The 17,923-nt window shown below is 40.8% G+C and overlaps 1 protein-coding gene across 1 annotated transcript in view; it reads left to right on the top strand.

Annotated features, from left to right (window-relative positions):
• The window catches only part of adcy1a (adenylate cyclase 1a), a 46,507-nt gene that overhangs the window by 3,091 nt on the left and 25,493 nt on the right, over positions 1-17,923 (top strand). Inside the window, exons 3-7 of the mRNA XM_076726948.1 lie at positions 3,877-3,995; positions 9,042-9,153; positions 13,494-13,621; positions 15,346-15,504; positions 17,463-17,604. Coding sequence (XP_076583063.1) covers positions 3,877-3,995; positions 9,042-9,153; positions 13,494-13,621; positions 15,346-15,504; positions 17,463-17,604 — 660 coding nt within the window. The remainder of the gene's footprint in view (positions 1-3,876; positions 3,996-9,041; positions 9,154-13,493; positions 13,622-15,345; positions 15,505-17,462; positions 17,605-17,923) is intronic.

Here is a 17,923-nt window from a genome sequence, read left to right as displayed (position 1 = left end):
CACACACAGACCCCTGATTGGGATCTATCAACAGCCAGCCAGCAGCCTGCAACCAGGCTGCTGTTTATGTGCCCGCGAACAAACGTCTCGGATTTGAATTTCACCCATCAAACAGGTCTCTGGTTATCACTCAGGATTTTGCTCGGGTCGTTGCTTTGAGACAGATCCATAGGTACACCGATTCCTGAGCATGTGTAGGCTGTACATCTAGGTAGAACAATTGATTTCTCAGTTCAATAACAATCTCAAAACCCTGAAGCAATGCACAGTTGTCCCTTTGACTCACGTGAAGCGTTCAGGAACAACAGCTTTAAGCATCAACATTCATTCTTGTCCTTGCAAATAGTAGTTGGACAAAAAAAATCCCATCTTAAGGTCCACTCACAAGGGTTTTCCTGGGCTTTCAGCAGCTATTCAGCTTATTCTTCAACGGAATCCATCTCCATGACAGCTCAGCAAACTCAGTCTGTTGATGAAGACTGTGTGTTATGGATGAAAGCTCCAGGAAAAAGCTTGTATGTGGACCCTTAGTAATTGGACCCAAAGTAATCCTTACTTTGGCAAACTACCCTTTCCATAGTCATGACCATGAGTACAGCAATTAAAACAAATATTATTCAATTTGCCAAAGTCTATGATTAAGGACTGGTTCAATTTGTGCAAATAAATTTACTTGGTCAAGGATTATAGAAAGGTCAAAGGTCGCCATCCAGCCCATCCTCATTCCGAAGAGGTTTTGTGGTGTGATGATACTCTGGTTTTGAGAAAGAAGAGTCAATATAGAGGCGACCAGAAAGTCAGGAAAAGTCAAGGTAGCTCATTTATCAAAAAAAAAAAATCTTACCTCAAGGTCCTTTTCCAGAGCTTTCAACAACATCTCACAATCTTTGTTTGCCACTTTGCTGTCATGTGGTTTAAGGTTGGATCCGTCTTCCTTTCATTTTGCGGTAGTCATATACGGCCACCTTGAAGTTTAAGTTATTTCCGTGACAACTGATTAAACTCCGTCTGCTGTGACTGTGAGACATGGCAAAATGCCCCAGTGAAACCTAATAGGTGAACCTTGAATTCACATATGTTTTCAAATAGTTTCAATGAACTTTCATGCTTAAAGGTCCACTGTGTAAGATTTAGTGCCATCTATTGATGAGGTTGCAGATTGCAATCACCTGAACACCCCTTGTCTCCCTCTGAAAACATAACTGTGAATACTAATTACATTTCTTCCAACAGATCCCCCTAAACATCTGCACACAGGACCTTTAAACATTTCAAACAACACATGTCAAATCAAACATTTTTAGTGTTTGAACAGAAAACTGTCAAAGCTTGATACATTCATCGAATTAGTCACACGAAGACCAAATAACCTCAATGACATTCGGACTCAACTATTTCTCTGTGCTGACCCAAATTTAATCTGAAAATGGTCGAACAAGAGTATGTTCCCCCTTAACTATCTATGTATTATTGATATTTTCTGATATTTCCAACACAAATAATCAGAAATTGACTCCATCCCTTTGGCCTTACTAAAAGCTGCTGAGCTCCCCTCTCTTGTTTTATATATATTTATCCATATCGAGAGCCATTAGGGACAGGAAAAATGAAGTTTGTCAACCATCAAAGACTTTCTTGTTTGTACCAAGATAGCTACTCATTTCATCCTCTGGCTGCATTAGGGCAGCATGGATGCTGCAAATCAGTGTTCAGGACTGATTAACAAATAGTTAAGCACATTGTAAAACATCCATCAACAAAGTACCTTAATTTGTCAGTTAGACGTTTGTTGTCTTCTTGGTATGAGTAAGACAAAAGGAAAAACTGTCCACCTCCTGACTGAATATTGATTCATTTTCCACTGCGCCAGCAAGTTCAGCTCCTTCAGTTTAACATTATTACATTTTTGTGGGAATTTCCCCTTCTTGTTAGTCTGGAGGACAGGAAATGTTCATATTAATGTGAGAGAAAGTGAGCCAGCGGTTCATTAATAAAGCAGTGCGAGGAGAGTCATAGTCAAACAGAGCACACTGTGAATTAAGCCTGGGACACATCAGAGAAATGGGAATCTTTCATGTGCAATTATAATATGTTCAGGAAAGAAAAATGGAAGCAATTAATAAGGCAGGTAAATGAATGATCTTTTTTAAACAATCTCACACTTTGGTTGTCATGATTTTTACACCTGACGTGTGTAGAAGTGCACATATGGACAAACACACCCTGACACGCTGTGAGCAGTGTGATGGCTGCTTCTGAAAGCGGCTCTCCAGCTTAGTTTTTATTCACAGGTGAGGAGCAGTTGTGTGAATGGATGCTTAATATGAAACAGTGTTGAAGGGAGACACAGGAGAGCCCCGGCTGCTTTTATAACTCTGTCTCTCAACAGCTATTCAGGAAAGCATCCATGATTCATTGTGCATTCACAACCATTTGACATCCTGCTAGAGTTGGACTTTATGCTGCTGCAACTGAGATGATTCACACAAACAAAAACATGCTGATCTGTGTAGATACTACTGCAGGCTGCGCTGAATACACTCAGCTGAATCCATTTGACAGAACATGAATTGACAACAACGTTGACAATTTATTAACCTTTTCATTTACAAATTCTCCAGTTCTAGCTTCTCACATGTGAGGATTGGGCCCTGTATCCCTATTGGAGGATTCTGCACCTCACGATTTACATGCAATGCAAACATTCAGTCATGTATCTTTTATTCAGCAGGGCAGAAAGTGAAGCTGTATAAGTCAGGGAGGGAGGTGGATGGGATTGTCTGACTTTAATGCAATTGCCTTTTATTAACCAAATGGTAATGTTGCCAAATCCTAACCATATTTTATTTGCCATAACCACAATTTCCTCCTAACTTGAAACACATGGTAGTTGAAAAATGACCCAAAAAGCCAAACCAAAAATCAATAAGATCTAAGATTTTCGAATTGTCCAATATCAGCATTCTTTTACATTATTTACATCAAACCACGAATCCAAAAACAGTTTATAGACGAATAATTATTAATTGCACCTCAATCTCCACGTGGTTCAACATCTCCTAAATCCAATAAATATTTTTTTTTCTTGCCTAAGTTAAGGTGCAAACTATTGATTTTTTCTATCACTGATTAATGATTTGATTAATCGATGAATTGTTTCATCTTTGAAATGTCAGAAAATGCTTGTTTTTGTCCAACTGCCTGAAACCAAAGATATTCTGTTGAGGGCTGCAACTAGCGATTACTTTTAATTACAGATTGATTTGCTTATTATTTTCTTGATAAATAATTCTGTGTATGAATGTCAGAAAATTGTGAAAAAATATCACAATTTCCTAAAATCCTTCAGATTTTTTATTTTGTCTAAACAACAATCCGAAACTGAAAAAAGATAATTGGTTTATGATCTTTTTTCTTTCTTTCTTTCTTTTTTTTTTTTTAACAAAAAAGCAAATTTCCCCAAATAACAGCTGGAACCAGGCAATGTTTCGCATTCGAGCCTGAAAATTGTCACCATGAATTCATTATCAAAATAGTTAGCAATTAATTTTCTGTTGATTAATTACGTTAATTAGTTAAAGGCATTTTTGTTTTAGCTCTGATTCAGTTGACAGTGTTACAGATTAGCAGTGAATCCTCGCATTTCAGATGCTGGAACCCTTGAATGTTTAAGAATTTTGCTTTAATAACTGATCGATTCCAAAAATCATTGCTTTTAATCTTCGCTAATTATTTAACTAGGAAACACAGAGGAGCATGAGCAGTGTCATCTGGTGTGTGTGGCTGTTCAGAGAGCAAAGAGTTTGTATTTGCTTGCTTTAAAGGTTTAATGCTCTGACGCTGCCTCCTCTCTTGTTTTAACCCCTCCCTCCTCAGGAGCGTCTGCTAATGAGCCTACTGCCCAGGAATGTTGCCATGGAGATGAAGGAGGACTTCCTGAAGCCGCCTGAGCGGATCTTTCACAAGATCTACATCCAACGTCATGACAATGTCAGGTATGGGGATGTCATGACAACTGTGGCCCGCAGAGGTCTGCGGCGGGGCTGGAGTGTTTTTGATCCAGGTGTCACCTGCTGTGACGTCAAGGTCAAGAATAGAAGGAGAGCAGTTAAGATGAGCCATTAACGCAGACGCAGTCAAACTACGTAAAGGTTAGGAAGAGGAAATGATAGGACGCTGTTGCCTGCGCACTTGCCACCAGCAGAAGATGAGAAAGTTTCGTCTTCCTCGTCATTTGTGGTGTGGTTGTTTTGGAGACAGATTTCTGAATCGGCATGAGAAAGGTATTAAAGAAAGACGTGATTGTATTTCATTGATCAAATATTAAACCCTTGAGCATTTTGTTTTGTAAGAACCTCTGTGGCAGACAAACAGAGGTATTTCCTTTCTAGAATCTTAATGAGCTCCTGGCTATCCGCTGCATCATCATCATCAGTGGAATTATCAGTGAGATGCAGACTACTTTTTCCTATCCTACTTTTAAGAATCAACTTGTTCGCTCAGGTGTTTTCTTTTTTTTTGTGACAAATTCATCGAACAGCTGTATGTCTACAGAGCACACTGGTGACATTTTCATGAAACAGGCTTTTTGTAGCATTTAGACATCACTTTAGGGGATAGTTCAGAATTTTGAAAGAGAGATTTAAAGAATACTGAAGAGAGAGGCAGCTTTGTGGTTTAACAGATAGCATATCTAAATTGATATTCTATAGTAGCAATGTAGGAAATAGCAGTGTAAAAACAGTGTGACAGTGTGAAAGGTGTCGCTGGTAGTGACGAACCTACGGAGAATTATCATCTGAGTCTGCAGCTCCCCTCAAATTTATGGAGCTTTATAATGAGTTTCAGCTCATTGTTTAGCGGACTGGCACAAAACTTCACTGTTTTGGTTCACTCTCTTTGTGTCATCTTCAGTCACGATAGGCAGCTGATTTTTAGAGAAAAGCTTAGAAACCCACTGTTCACTATCTGCTCAGCACCAAACAGCAGACAGAAAGTTAGCGAATAGTTGGTGGACATAGCGGAGCATTTGGCCACTAAAGAGCCAGACTGCTCCCTCAGGAGATGGTGGAGACCAAAAGCAGAGTTAAAAAGAGTGAATATGGACTTACATTGATCAGGTGGACACATAAAAAAGCAGCTGTTTGCTAACAGATTCACCATATCAGTTTAAAAGATGATGATAAGTCAATGCCACGTTCACAACTTATTTCTGTGGCCCCCAAGTGGCTGGTTCAACGAGGAACTCTCCTCCCATGATTACCTAAGTTTTGTTTTCTTGGATTCCAAATTGCAAAAGATATGTCATTTTTGGATGACAATAACCATCCAGCCTCTTTGGCATGTTGCTAACATCACATCACATCACATCACATCACGTCACATCACATCATGTCACCTTGGAGAGAAGAGTAATTGGGAAAATCGAAGGTTTGCTTGTGGTTCTCAATGATCCTGAGTCCTCCAGTTTGAAGTTCATCTCTTTACTGTCTACAGAAGTGTAACAGACAGAGTACATACAGCAGAGATGCTGTTCATAATTATACAAAATGTTCATGAGACATTGGTCTTAAATGACGTCCTGTGGATTAATCGATTAGTGGATTTTAGTGTAGTACTGCAATGACAGACTAAATATTATGCACTAAACAATTCATTGAGTAATCATAAACTGATTGACAGGTTGAGAAAATGAAAACATGTGTAGGTTGGTAGATTAATCAAATTATTGAAACCAACCATCAATTATTAATCAACGATTTTGCTAATTGATTAATTGTTAAATTGTTGTTGTTAAACTGAAGCTCTTAGGTTTTGACTGTTGATTGCACACACACACACACACACACACACACACACACACACACACACACACACACACATTTTTTTGAGCACACTCATGTAGTGACAGGCATTTTTTTTCTTGCGTCATTTTTTACAGTCTTGTCCTTGTGAATTTTATCAGCCTTTTCAGCAGCCACCACTATTGCACTTGTAATGAATAAACTATTACAGAGCGTGAGAACCTGGCTGACTTTGAGCTGATTACATTCCAACGAGGCAGTAAAGAGAAGCGGAGAGCTGTATCAGTGCTGTTGAGTGTGGGAGTAGAGGGCTAGGTAGCATGTCAATAGCACTCCTGTCAAGAGACAATCCTCTCCACTCTCTGACTGCCTCTTTTTTTCTCTCCGTCTGTCTGTCTCTCTATCTGCTCGGCTCCCACACTCCGCCACAGCTCGGGAACATCACCTCCTGTTCACCAGCCTTGCTGCCGCGCTGGCACTGGGCCAAACATCAGCTGCTGCACCCAGCAAGCCAGCTCCCGCCCGTTTCCAGGGAGCCGCTGCAAACACACAGATGCACACGTAAACACATGGCGCTAAAAAATAACTAACATCAGCCTTATTTTGCCGAGCAGGAGTGTGACATCTCCCTGATCTGGTCCCCCTTTGATGTGGCCTCGAGAACGTTTGATCGCATACCCATTTAGCTCCACCACCGCTCTGCTCTCCCTCTCCCCCCCCGCCTCCTTTCTCCCCCTCTGCCTTCCTCTCGCCTTCTCCTCCTCACCTACCAGCACAACCCACAGCGCCATTCAAAGACGAATCACACAACAGAGCTCCTCTGTCGAGCAAGCGTCGTGATCCCGGCTTTACATACATCAGACTCCTGAGCGTCTATACTGCAGTGCAAAAAAGAGCAACTCAGTCATGCGGCAGAGGAAGTCAGTCCCTCTTCACGCTGCTAGGGCTGAGTATGGAACCTCAGTGCTTACTGGGTACCGACCAAAAGGTTTCCCTAACAGCAAGTATCCAAAACTGAGAACTGGCACTGAGTGTTTGATCAGATACTTCTTACTCACTTATTCTCTGAAGAGAGGGTTCCTGATCTTTAGCAAATTTTAACTAGTTTATTGAGACAAATGTCACGTACAGCCGCTGGTGTGATGACATTTAACTCGACTGTTCTCACGAGGGAAAAAAAAGAGCATTGATCATTTGTTCAGATACCTAAAATCAGGAATGAGGTTGGAGTAAGTCACATCATCATCATCATCATGTGCAAGTCACCAATCAGGCTCATGTTACTGTGGTGAGAATCAAGCAAGTTAAGTCGAGTCCCTGCCGTAAGTCAGGCGAGACAAATCCAGTGATTGCTCCGGTCAAGCAAGTCAAGTCATATGAAGTTCTGATGGGCAGTGATACACAATGAAAATGAATGGTGTATTAAAGAGGTGCTTAAAACAGCAGAGAAAGGGGCACATGACATGAGATGACTCACATTACACCTGTGAGCATTTAGTCATACGCATGCAGCTGTGTTAGCTAGCAATGTGCCAGCATGGTTTGGTTATATGACCTCAAACGAGTCCTCTGATTGTCTTTTACATCGATGATATGTCCTCTCAATATAAAGTATAAACAATTTGAAGCCAAGCCTATGAGAGCTTAATCTTAATGTTTCTAGCTAACATCTGACCAGCTAATGAGTTCGCGTTCATGTACCTTTCTGTGTGGGTTTTTTAGTAATGGATGAAGCTGGATGTCCTGTTGGTCGTGTCACTGATTTTTGAGCTGCAGACCTTACATACTGCTGCTCTCTTCTCACTACTGCCATCAGCAAATAATCCTTAAATCAAAATTTTATTACTTTTAGACAAGCCCCTCCATGAAAGCTGCCTCATGTGTTGGCCTCTGCTGGTCTGGTGCGTTCTAGTAGGTTGCCAGATTTATATTTACACACATTGCACCAGAAATCACCCGATCAAATATCGAAAGCAAAATGTAACTTCTTAATAAGAGGGAAAATGCAACTATCTGCTAAAAAAGTTGTCTTTATAAGCCATCTGTCTCAAGTCTCAAGTCATGAATACCAAGTCAAAGTCTTTAATCAATACTAGTCAAGCATTCGAAAAAAGGTGGGATGCTTTGTAAAACATAAATGAAACAGAATGTGATCATTTAATCCTTTTTGACATATACCAAAGTGAAAACAGAAGAAAGACAATATATTTAATGTTTGACCTCATCAACTTTAGTGAATTTTGTAAACTTATTCTTATCTTATTCTGAATTTGATGCAGCAACATGTTTAAAACAAGTTGAGACAGGAGCTACTAAAGACTGGGAGAGTTGTGGAATGCTCCAAAAACACCTGTTTGGAACATTCCACAGGTAAACAGGTTCACTGGTAATAAGTGGTTACAGTTGGTTCTTCCTGTGGGGACCATGAATGTCTGAACCAAATTTCATGGTAATCCACCTAAGAGTTGAAACATTTCACTTAAAATTACAAACCTCATGGTGGCAACAGAGAAAAAGTTTGGGAATCACCAAAGTCAGTCGAATTCTGTGCAAATTTTCAGCCAGAAGTTTAGATATTTCAATCTCGACCAAAGGGGTGAAGACAGTAAGAAAGTAAGACACTGACAAAAGTATTGTTTCTGTCTCGGTACTGAAACTCAGATCTAGGATGAAACATTTTGTATGGTACCCAGCTCTGCACACAGCTCGAGCTCCGATGCCTTTACTCCAGTGAAAGCAGTGATTTTTTTTTTTTTGAACTGAGAGTCAATAAGATCCATAACACCTTGTTTTGCTGCCATCTGGCCTGCCTCTGAGCAAATGAATGAGGGGATAAGTAGCTTTCAACACCTTCTTCATCCGCACTACAGCAGCTAGCCAGCAGCAGGCAATTTAGCTCTGTAATTGATTTAGTGGTTGGCCTAAAAGACACTTTCACTTATCAGGGATTGGATTATGGTACTCACTGCTTCACTTTTGATGACCATTAGCCAATTTCTCTGCTCTGGTGTGATCTGTGGGTATTTTGTGTCAGAACGCACAGAGAAAATGTTTGTCTGTCCAGTTAATATGTATATGTCCTCTGCTGTTGTAGAATACATTTTTTGTGTATTAGAAACCGTAGAGTCCTAGAGAACATGAGGAAAAAAATATTCCAAATCAGCTGTCAATGACAAGTTGAGCTCTTTGCATCAGATTCTAATTTGTGTTTTTTTTCCTCTCTCTCTCTTCTGACAGCATCCTGTTTGCAGACATTGTGGGTTTCACCAGCTTGGCTTCTCAGTGTACTGCTCAGGAACTGGTCAAACTTCTCAATGAACTCTTTGGGAAGTTTGATGAGCTGGCTACAGTAAGTGCTCCTCCGTCCACCACTGCACCTCCTGATGGAGCTTGCATTACGGATAGGTGATTATACCCACAGCAAGCACTGTACACTTTACACTGTATGCACCATATTTATTATGTGTTCTCAGACTTTCACTCCAAACTCTTTAATCTAGTCATAGACTGTAAACTAGCTTTGATTGATTTTTTTTGGCCACCTGTGGGTAGCAGAACAGGCTGTTAACATTGGCATATTATCACAATATAAAGGTTATACAGCGAACGTGTTAGTGGATTCACACATCCAGCAGACAAAGTGACACTAACATTCATTTGAAGTCATGTTTGTGGCCACCTGATGAATGCAAATCCAGTATTCACTCTCCTTTTAGTTCTGTTTTGGTCTCTACCAACTCCTGAGTGAAACATTTGTCTCTTTAGCTGTAAATGCTCCACTATGTTTACCAGCTAGCACTAGGCAGGTAGTATACAGTGGGTTTTGTGTAAGCCTTTGTGATGAAAACAGCTGCCTGCTGTAAGAAATGAGCGAGGTGACAGTGCTAAGACTGATCCAAAAGAGTAAACCTGAAGGCCCTAAGACCAAAACAATGAGCTGACAGATGCTATATGGAGCTGAAGAGAACTGCAGAATTGAGTTATCACATGAGCGATACCTCTCACATGACATGTTTCATTTTGTATGTTGATAATATTAAAATATTGATTGTAGCAGCTTTAAATCTGGGTATGTAATAATTATGACCAGGATGTGTAGCCTACTGAGTAAATAAAACAATGTTTTGTTGTGACAGTGTTCTCTAAATTAGGGTAATTATCTAAAAATATCTCCAGGATTACTGCAATTTCTTGTTACTCATCATCTGACGAATATGCTGACACTAAAGGCTAAACTTGTATCGTCATTACTGCATTGGTCGAGTTCTGGTGTTTTCGGTCTTGTGTTCGTGAGTTAATGCATAAGATGGTGCCACTTGTAAAGAAAAGCAAGCCAATTTAAATTTCAGCGTCTGTTATGAGATTATGTCAATGAGCCATCTCAGACAGCCTACAGAGGGGGAGGCTGGTTGGCTGCGAGTGACTCCAAACAGTTGGTGAGCTCCTGTTTCAGCCTGTTGTTCTTCTGGAACACAGAAAGCCTCCAAGAAAACGAAATGTATTATTTAGTCCTGGAGCTAATTTATTATGCCAAGCCATATATTGATCCAATTGTGAAAGTAAAGCTGGAGAGGTTGAATGACGTGGAGGAGGAGGAGGAGGAGATGAAGGTCAAGTAGGAGAAGGAACTGGATGGGTGAGACAGGGAGAGATGAGTGAACTGATTTTTAGAAAGAGGGGAGATAAGGGCTGAGGAGGTGGAGTGCTCTCTCTCTCTCTGTATGTGTGTGTGTGTGTGTGTGTGTGTGTGTCTAAGCACTAGTTGGACTACTCCACTTGATAAAGAGAGAGTGTGTATGGTAGCATTCACTGTACGTCAGTAAGCCTGTGTAGCGTTGTTCTCAGGGAAAGAAGATTAGGTGAGTGATAGGTTATCTGCCACCAGACTACTATAATCATAATAATGCTGCATGGGGACACACACACACACACACACACACACACACACACACACACACACACACACACACACACTCATAGTTTATCACCATAGTTCATACTGCAGAGACATATTACAGTAAGCCTAAGACACATGCTCATACACACAAACACACAGTTTAATACCCCCCTGCTGCAGCTGAGAGAACTAATGGGTGGCAAAATCATCATAACTCAAGGTCCACTTACTAGATCCATATGGAACCACCATATCTTACAGTCTTAATCAGCAGATGGCATTAGCTCTGTCTCTGAACAAACTCAGTCCACTAACAAAGGCTACGGGATGTGGTGGAAAATGCACTAACTACAAAATAAGTAGGTCTTGAGTCATGGTTGTTTTGTCAAACTCTAGAACATTGAGGTAAATTTGACCATCAGCAATCAAAACAGAGGCTTTACATTTCTTTTCAGCAGCTTTTTCATTAACTTCACAGGCAGCTGTTTCCAGAAAACAAGCTCTGATTAACCTAACATACACTACCTGCCCAGCAGCAAATAGCAGACTGACAACGTTAGCAACTACCTGGTGAAGAAAGGGCAACATCTAGCAGCTAAAGAGGATATATCTCTCAGCAGCTGGTGGCTTATTCTTTTTCTTAAATTAGTCATCATTGCATAATGATTTTAATGATTTTTAAATGTTATACATCTATTTCATGACCACAGCATACACATATAACAATTCCAGACTTCGAACTGTTATACGTCTGTGTTGTGATCATCAAATAAATCTTCAAGAGCTTCCCAGTGATCTATAAAAGTCAGTCTGGCTCATAATATCAGTGACAGCACATTCACAGTCACCCCTCAGTGTGCCACTCGCCTGAACTCTTCTGCTATGAGGACAAGAGATGTCTTCAGACAGTTTACTCTTGCTTTCCGCATGCACACACATCCACACACATATGCACACACGAAAGTCACATGATCGGCAGGATTATCCCTCTTCAGTTCACTCTGCATCTCAGCAATCAGTCATGGCTTAACGCAGGGCGAGAGACACACAGAGAGAGAGAGAGCAAGATACAAGGTGATATGTGGCTTACTATCAGTGCTCCAGCACTCAGAAAGCCATTATATGGAAATCTTGTGATGAGGATATATTGTGTGCATGTGTGTGAGTGCGTTGCTGCAGCTGCATCCTAATTGAGATTTATACCCTGCCGTGTTAGCAAAGGAGAAATTCACTTTCAAACTGGCTCTGTCACAGCTGCTGAGCCTGCCTGACTGCTGTATGCTACACATCACATTTATTGGCCCGAGGCTCAACCTAAACTCAACCTTAACAGACATGCACCTGACTTAACCCTAACCTTCATCTAACCTTAATGAAGATAGAAATGAATCAAGACAAATGGAGGACAGTGATTTTGTTCCCAATTTGACAAAATGTCCACCATCAGCCGGTTGAACAGCCCAAATTTGTCTCCAAACACACACACAGATGATGGCTTGCTGTTTGCTGATAATTTCTCTCTCATTTCTGCTCTCTCTCTCTCTCACACACACACACACACACACACACACACACACACACACACACATGCTCTCTCTCTCTCTCTCTCTCTCTCTCTCTCTCTAGTGCTGGGATAATCATCCACGTTCTGAATTCTCATATCCTCCCACGCCAGAATCTTTCTGCTCCCGTGAGCAGAAAACCAGAGCACCCCGTCTCCTCTCTTCTCATCTCTGCCTCTTACCCTGCAGTTGTCATGAATCCTCTGTATCTGTGTGTATGTGTGTGTGTGTGTGTTTGCGTGTATGTATGTGCGCCTGTCACTCAGAGGTTGCCTGCAGGCTAAGCTTTATAGGGTCTACCATTACGATTTTCTGATGACTGTGAGCGATACAGTGCCTGATGGAAACCCTGCGCGTGTGACAAAACCAAAGTACCTGTACAGTATGTCTGCATTCAACCATGCTCCTGTTTGTGCTTTCCTGCAGGTGTGTCTGTGTGTTCCTGTGTGTTGTAAAGGTGTGTGTGTGTGTGTGTGTGTGTGTGTGTGTGTGTGTGTGTGTGTGTGTCATCGATGCAGAGTTTGTGCACAATGTGCAGTGTGACAAATAGCTGATCTGTCTGGGAATGTGTGGGCGGGATTCTACTTCAAGAGCATGTCGGAGCAATTAGGGTTGGCCTCAACTACAAATATACACATGGTTGCCCAAGTACACACATCTGATTTACATGAGCAGAGCTGAGCATCCATGCAGCTTCTGTACAGTCACGTCTCCTGTAACAGGAGACAAAGTACATTCATCATCTTAATGTAGAAATGTACATTATGATTTAGCCCCAATGTATTTATAGTGTTTTTTTTTTTTTTTTTTTTTTTTTTTTTTTGCAACACTCACAAACTCATTAAGTTTAGCTTTTGTATGAGCAGAAGAATAGGTTTAAAAATAGCAATAGCAGAAATACTGTCACAAATTATTCATTATTAATTTAAGGCATTAAAACTTGATCCAGATCAAGACACCTGGATCCTACTATCTATGATGCCATTTATAAATGGCATCAAGAGCTACTAGTCCATCTCAGTCTGGACCAAAATGTTGGACCAACTGACAGGCTGACACTGCCATCCCTACAGCCACACCGTTTACATGGCCAGGAAGGAGTGGTAATGACAACAGGCTCATGTTAATCTATGAAAACACATTTCTATAGTATGACGGACATTGTCCATCTGGTGGATTAAAGTGGGTCGTTTCAGATAAGCATCGGTCTGTCTCTTTGTGTGTCTGTAGGAGAATCACTGCAGGAGGATAAAGATCCTGGGGGACTGTTACTACTGTGTGTCAGGACTGACCCAACCCAAAGCAGACCACGCCCACTGCTGTGTGGAGATGGGACTGGACATGATTGACACAATCGCGTGAGTCACACACACTGACATACACACCTACATCTTCTCTAGAACATGAATCTGGGTGCCCTCATATCTATACAGGTCAACACAGGAGGTTTTATCTGGAATTTGTTGTTTATTAAAGCCTGATTACCTTAAATAGTACTGATTACTAACAGTCGTGAGAGGTGTTTGTTTTGCTAAAGCTGCTCTTAGACCCAATAAGAAAGTGCAGTACAGTATGTTTGTCTTTTAGTTTGCAGATTTCATAAATTCATCAGATTTTACTGAAATTTGGTCAAAAATTAGGCCAAAAGTGGACGAGAGATCAGCCTAAACTAAACTGAGCATTTATTAGTCATTTGATCTTTGAATCTCCCAACTTTCTCTCTCACACACAGAACAGACTGCCAACTGTTTACTCAACATTATTGCAACACACATGCCGAAGCACAACATGACATAGGAAGAGTTTTAGAGCAAGAACTACTTTTTGATGTTTGGACACAACAAAACAATGTAGGAAAGATTCTGCAAACTGAGACAATTTCAGTTTGTTACCATTTGCAACCACAAAAACAGCTGGTGATACACATGCATACACACATATACACAGAGAGCCTTTACCTCATTTCCTTGTGTGAACACTCGTCTGTCATGTTCTCTTTCCCTGCTGCTCTGAGTGGATGGGTGCTGCTGTAGGAGTCCTTTATCTCAGAGGACAGGTGCTGCCATACACACTCATCCCTCGTTGTGTGTGTGCGTGTGTGAGACATCCCTCCTTCAGCCTGATGGGCAGACCACATTTTCTTTTCCACCAGCCTGCAAACATTCCCACAAACACCATCTGAAGCGACAGACCTTTGAGCTTTGTGCAGTGATTTAAGTGCAAAAGTCCTGCTTTAACTCATTTTCACCACAAGACAAGGAAGTGAAGGTGGTCTGCACACACAAACCTGTACATGCATAAATATACACACAAGCACACACAGAAGCAGCCATGCACACCCTTCAGAATGATTTAATGTTAAAGATGCGTTATATTGTTCTCCACACTGGATTGGAACAACGTTGCAAAGTTTCTTCCTACCATTAAGTAGGTCAGCAGATCTGCCACCCTGACTAAAAGAATGTTATTTGTTTTGGTCAAAATGGAGTTTCAAGAGATTTCAGACTTTTTGAAGAAGAAAAGGAAACTCAAAACTACTTAAAGAGCGCACATCTCTGCTCAGGCATAGCAACTCCATGAGGCTGTTTGTATAGGCTCAAGGATGCAGTGTGATAAATGCTAACATCAGCATACTAACATGCACACAATGACGATGCTAACATGCTGCTGCTGGCAGGTATGATGTTTATCATGTTCACGCTCTTAATTTAGAGTGTTAGCATGCTAACGTTGGCTAATTCCCACCAAATATAAAGTACAGTAGTGGCCAATTCAAATTTCAACCTGATGCTGGTACTAAATATCATGGAATCACAAAGGTCAGACAGATTTATCCTCTGGGAACCATGAATGTCTACACAGACTTTCATGGTAATCCCTCCAATAGTTGTTGGATTAGAAATACTTCAGTCAGGACCAAAGCAGTGGACTCACCAACAGACCAGGAGACAGCTTTTAATCAGCTTTTTTTGAGATCCTGAGAGAGACTCAGGAATGAATCATGACGTGGGGGTCACATTTTCTTAGTTTTGTTTCAGCAATTTCAGAGATTAACCTTCCACCCCCCTCACCTCCCCTGCAGGTCGGTGGTGGAGGCGACAGAGGTGGATCTGAACATGCGTGTTGGTCTGCACACAGGACGGGTGCTGTGTGGCGTGCTGGGCCTCAGGAAATGGCAGTATGACGTCTGGTCAAACGATGTCACACTGGCAAATGTGATGGAGGCCGGAGGGTTGCCCGGGTCAGTGCTGACTGTTACACCCACTGAAACTGGACTCTGAGCATTCACAGCACAAACACAACACACACACACACACACAAGCACACATACACAGAGTATCCCAGCAACAGAGATAGACTACACCTTTATGATGTGTGCATCCAATCACAGTAGTAACACATGGAGGAATGTATTCTTTCTGCATACATATTTTTATATACTTCTCAAATGTCCATCATGAAGGTTGAGGCTGATGTCATTTTATCTCTTTATTTTTGATTAATATGTATATATCCACTGACCAGACATAAATCAAAAATTAATTCAGCCCCGCTGGCAACTGTTGCCTCACAATTATTAAGCCATATTATTATATATTACCTCAATTTCACGAAAAGGTCTCATAACTCTGAGATCTGTTATGAGATCTGTATCTCATGATTATGAGATCATTTCCTTAATTCTAGATATACATATGGGTAATTATAGACAGATAGAGATCCTTTAATTATAAGAAGAGTTAAACTTTGTTATCAAAGATGTAGCACGGATATCATAATCCTGAGTTTTCTTCATCATGACGAGATCTTTTCACATAATTATAAGATATAGAAGTCAGAAAGTGATGCGCTTCCTTTGAAAAAAATACACATAAAAGAACAATAACTTTGCATTTGCATGACATATACTGTATTTCTTGATTATGGTATGTTGACACTGGGTGTTTTAGACCAATTGAGTTACAAAAATCCAGTGACAGTTTATTGGATATTAGATGTCCACCTGATTTGGCTAACACAGACGGGTGAAGCTTCATAGCAGTTTGGCTGAATTTTACAATGTAATTTTTCACAAAGTGCCGACTGCGGCCCATCTTTTAGAATGGAGGCGTATTAGGATGGGATGTTGAAATGATTATAACAAGCAAACTGCTTCAGTGTTCTTATGGACATCTGACTATTCCTTGAAGCCAGACAAAAACTGTAAACCTTTGCTTAAAAGAATTGGGACCAAGACCAGCCAGTTAATCAGTCCAACTCTCACCGTTTATTCCTGCCAGCTTGTTGTTCCACTGAATAGTCCAGGTCACACAGGCCCATCGAATTTAACCTTTCTTTTTTATCGTCAGCTGTGTGATACTGATCTGACTGAGATATTGTTAATTTCTTGACAAGAAACAACAACACACTGTCAAAGCTTTGTCAGATCAGAACAGCCTCCCTGAGCATAACCAGTCATGTGTAGGCAAAACAATACTGTATTTTCCAGCTCAGTTTTTACGGAATAAACTACACTTTCCATGCTGATAGAGGAATATGTTATCCAAATGTGGTGGTATGTGTTTTATCTATGATACTTATAGTTTTTGGACAGTATTTAAGATAATTGGCGCAGAGATATATCCTACTGTATATGCGACTTTGCCCACACATTACTACTTTTTGGTAGCAGTGACTGATTGTTGGTGTCAATCTTTTGATGTAATTTGTGAATAATAGTAAAAGGATGGTAAAAGGATAAAATATAATGTTATCCTATAAGAAGTCACATAATCTCATATTTGGTCTTAAAAAATGACTGGGATTAAATGATTTTGCTTTGATGCAGATATGTAGATTTTCTAAAAAGGGTAGAAGCAGCAGCTTAAAATAAGGCTGAGCACTAGTGTTAAATTGATGTCACTTCATTCAAGAAAACTCATATACAGTAACAAGCTGATTTGCATTTAAAAAGCAGTGAAATGAGGTCACCTCTTTGGCTCAATTTGGTCTTGTTTCAAGAGAAGTAATAAGATTTTAGAACTTGTTACCAGATTAAGTGAGTCCTTAGCATTAGAATTTCTTTGCTGTGAAGAAGTCTGAGCAAGCCGAGGGGCTCTTAGGCCGATAAAAATAATGAGGTGGATAATGATTTGAGACCTTAGCGCCAGACTTTTATCACTAACTGCCTTGCATCCTCTGCTCTGCTTGTTCTCTCAGCAAGGTGCACATCACAAGGACCACCCTGGAGTGTCTGAATGGAGACTACGAGGTGGAACCCGGCTTCGGCCACGAGAGACATGCCTTCCTCCAGAAACATCACATAGAGACATATTTTATCGTGCCATCACACAGACGCAAAGTATGGCGGAATCATTTCCCTTTTTTTTTTTGCATTTTCTCTCGTCAGTGTACAACTTGAGAAGCGACACATCTATCAGTGCTACAGTAGTTAATCCTCTGCTGCGGAGAGGGAGGCAGGCCATGTGTTAAGCTGGCATACACATAGCTAGTATCACTATCTCAAACCAACTGTACATGTGAACCAGAGCTGAGTGTGTGCGTCTACTCGTAACATTTTAAATCCACAGCTAAAAGCTCACGCACAGCATTTGTGTGAGCATGCACACACACACACACACACACACACACACACACACACACACACGATATATCTAGGT

This window comes from Chaetodon auriga, chromosome 3 (genome assembly GCF_051107435.1).
Source record: "Chaetodon auriga isolate fChaAug3 chromosome 3, fChaAug3.hap1, whole genome shotgun sequence".
NCBI lineage: Eukaryota > Metazoa > Chordata > Actinopteri > Chaetodontiformes > Chaetodontidae > Chaetodon > Chaetodon auriga.
Note: the sequence above shows the minus strand (reverse complement) of the source record. Positions and strands in the feature narration are given on the sequence as shown.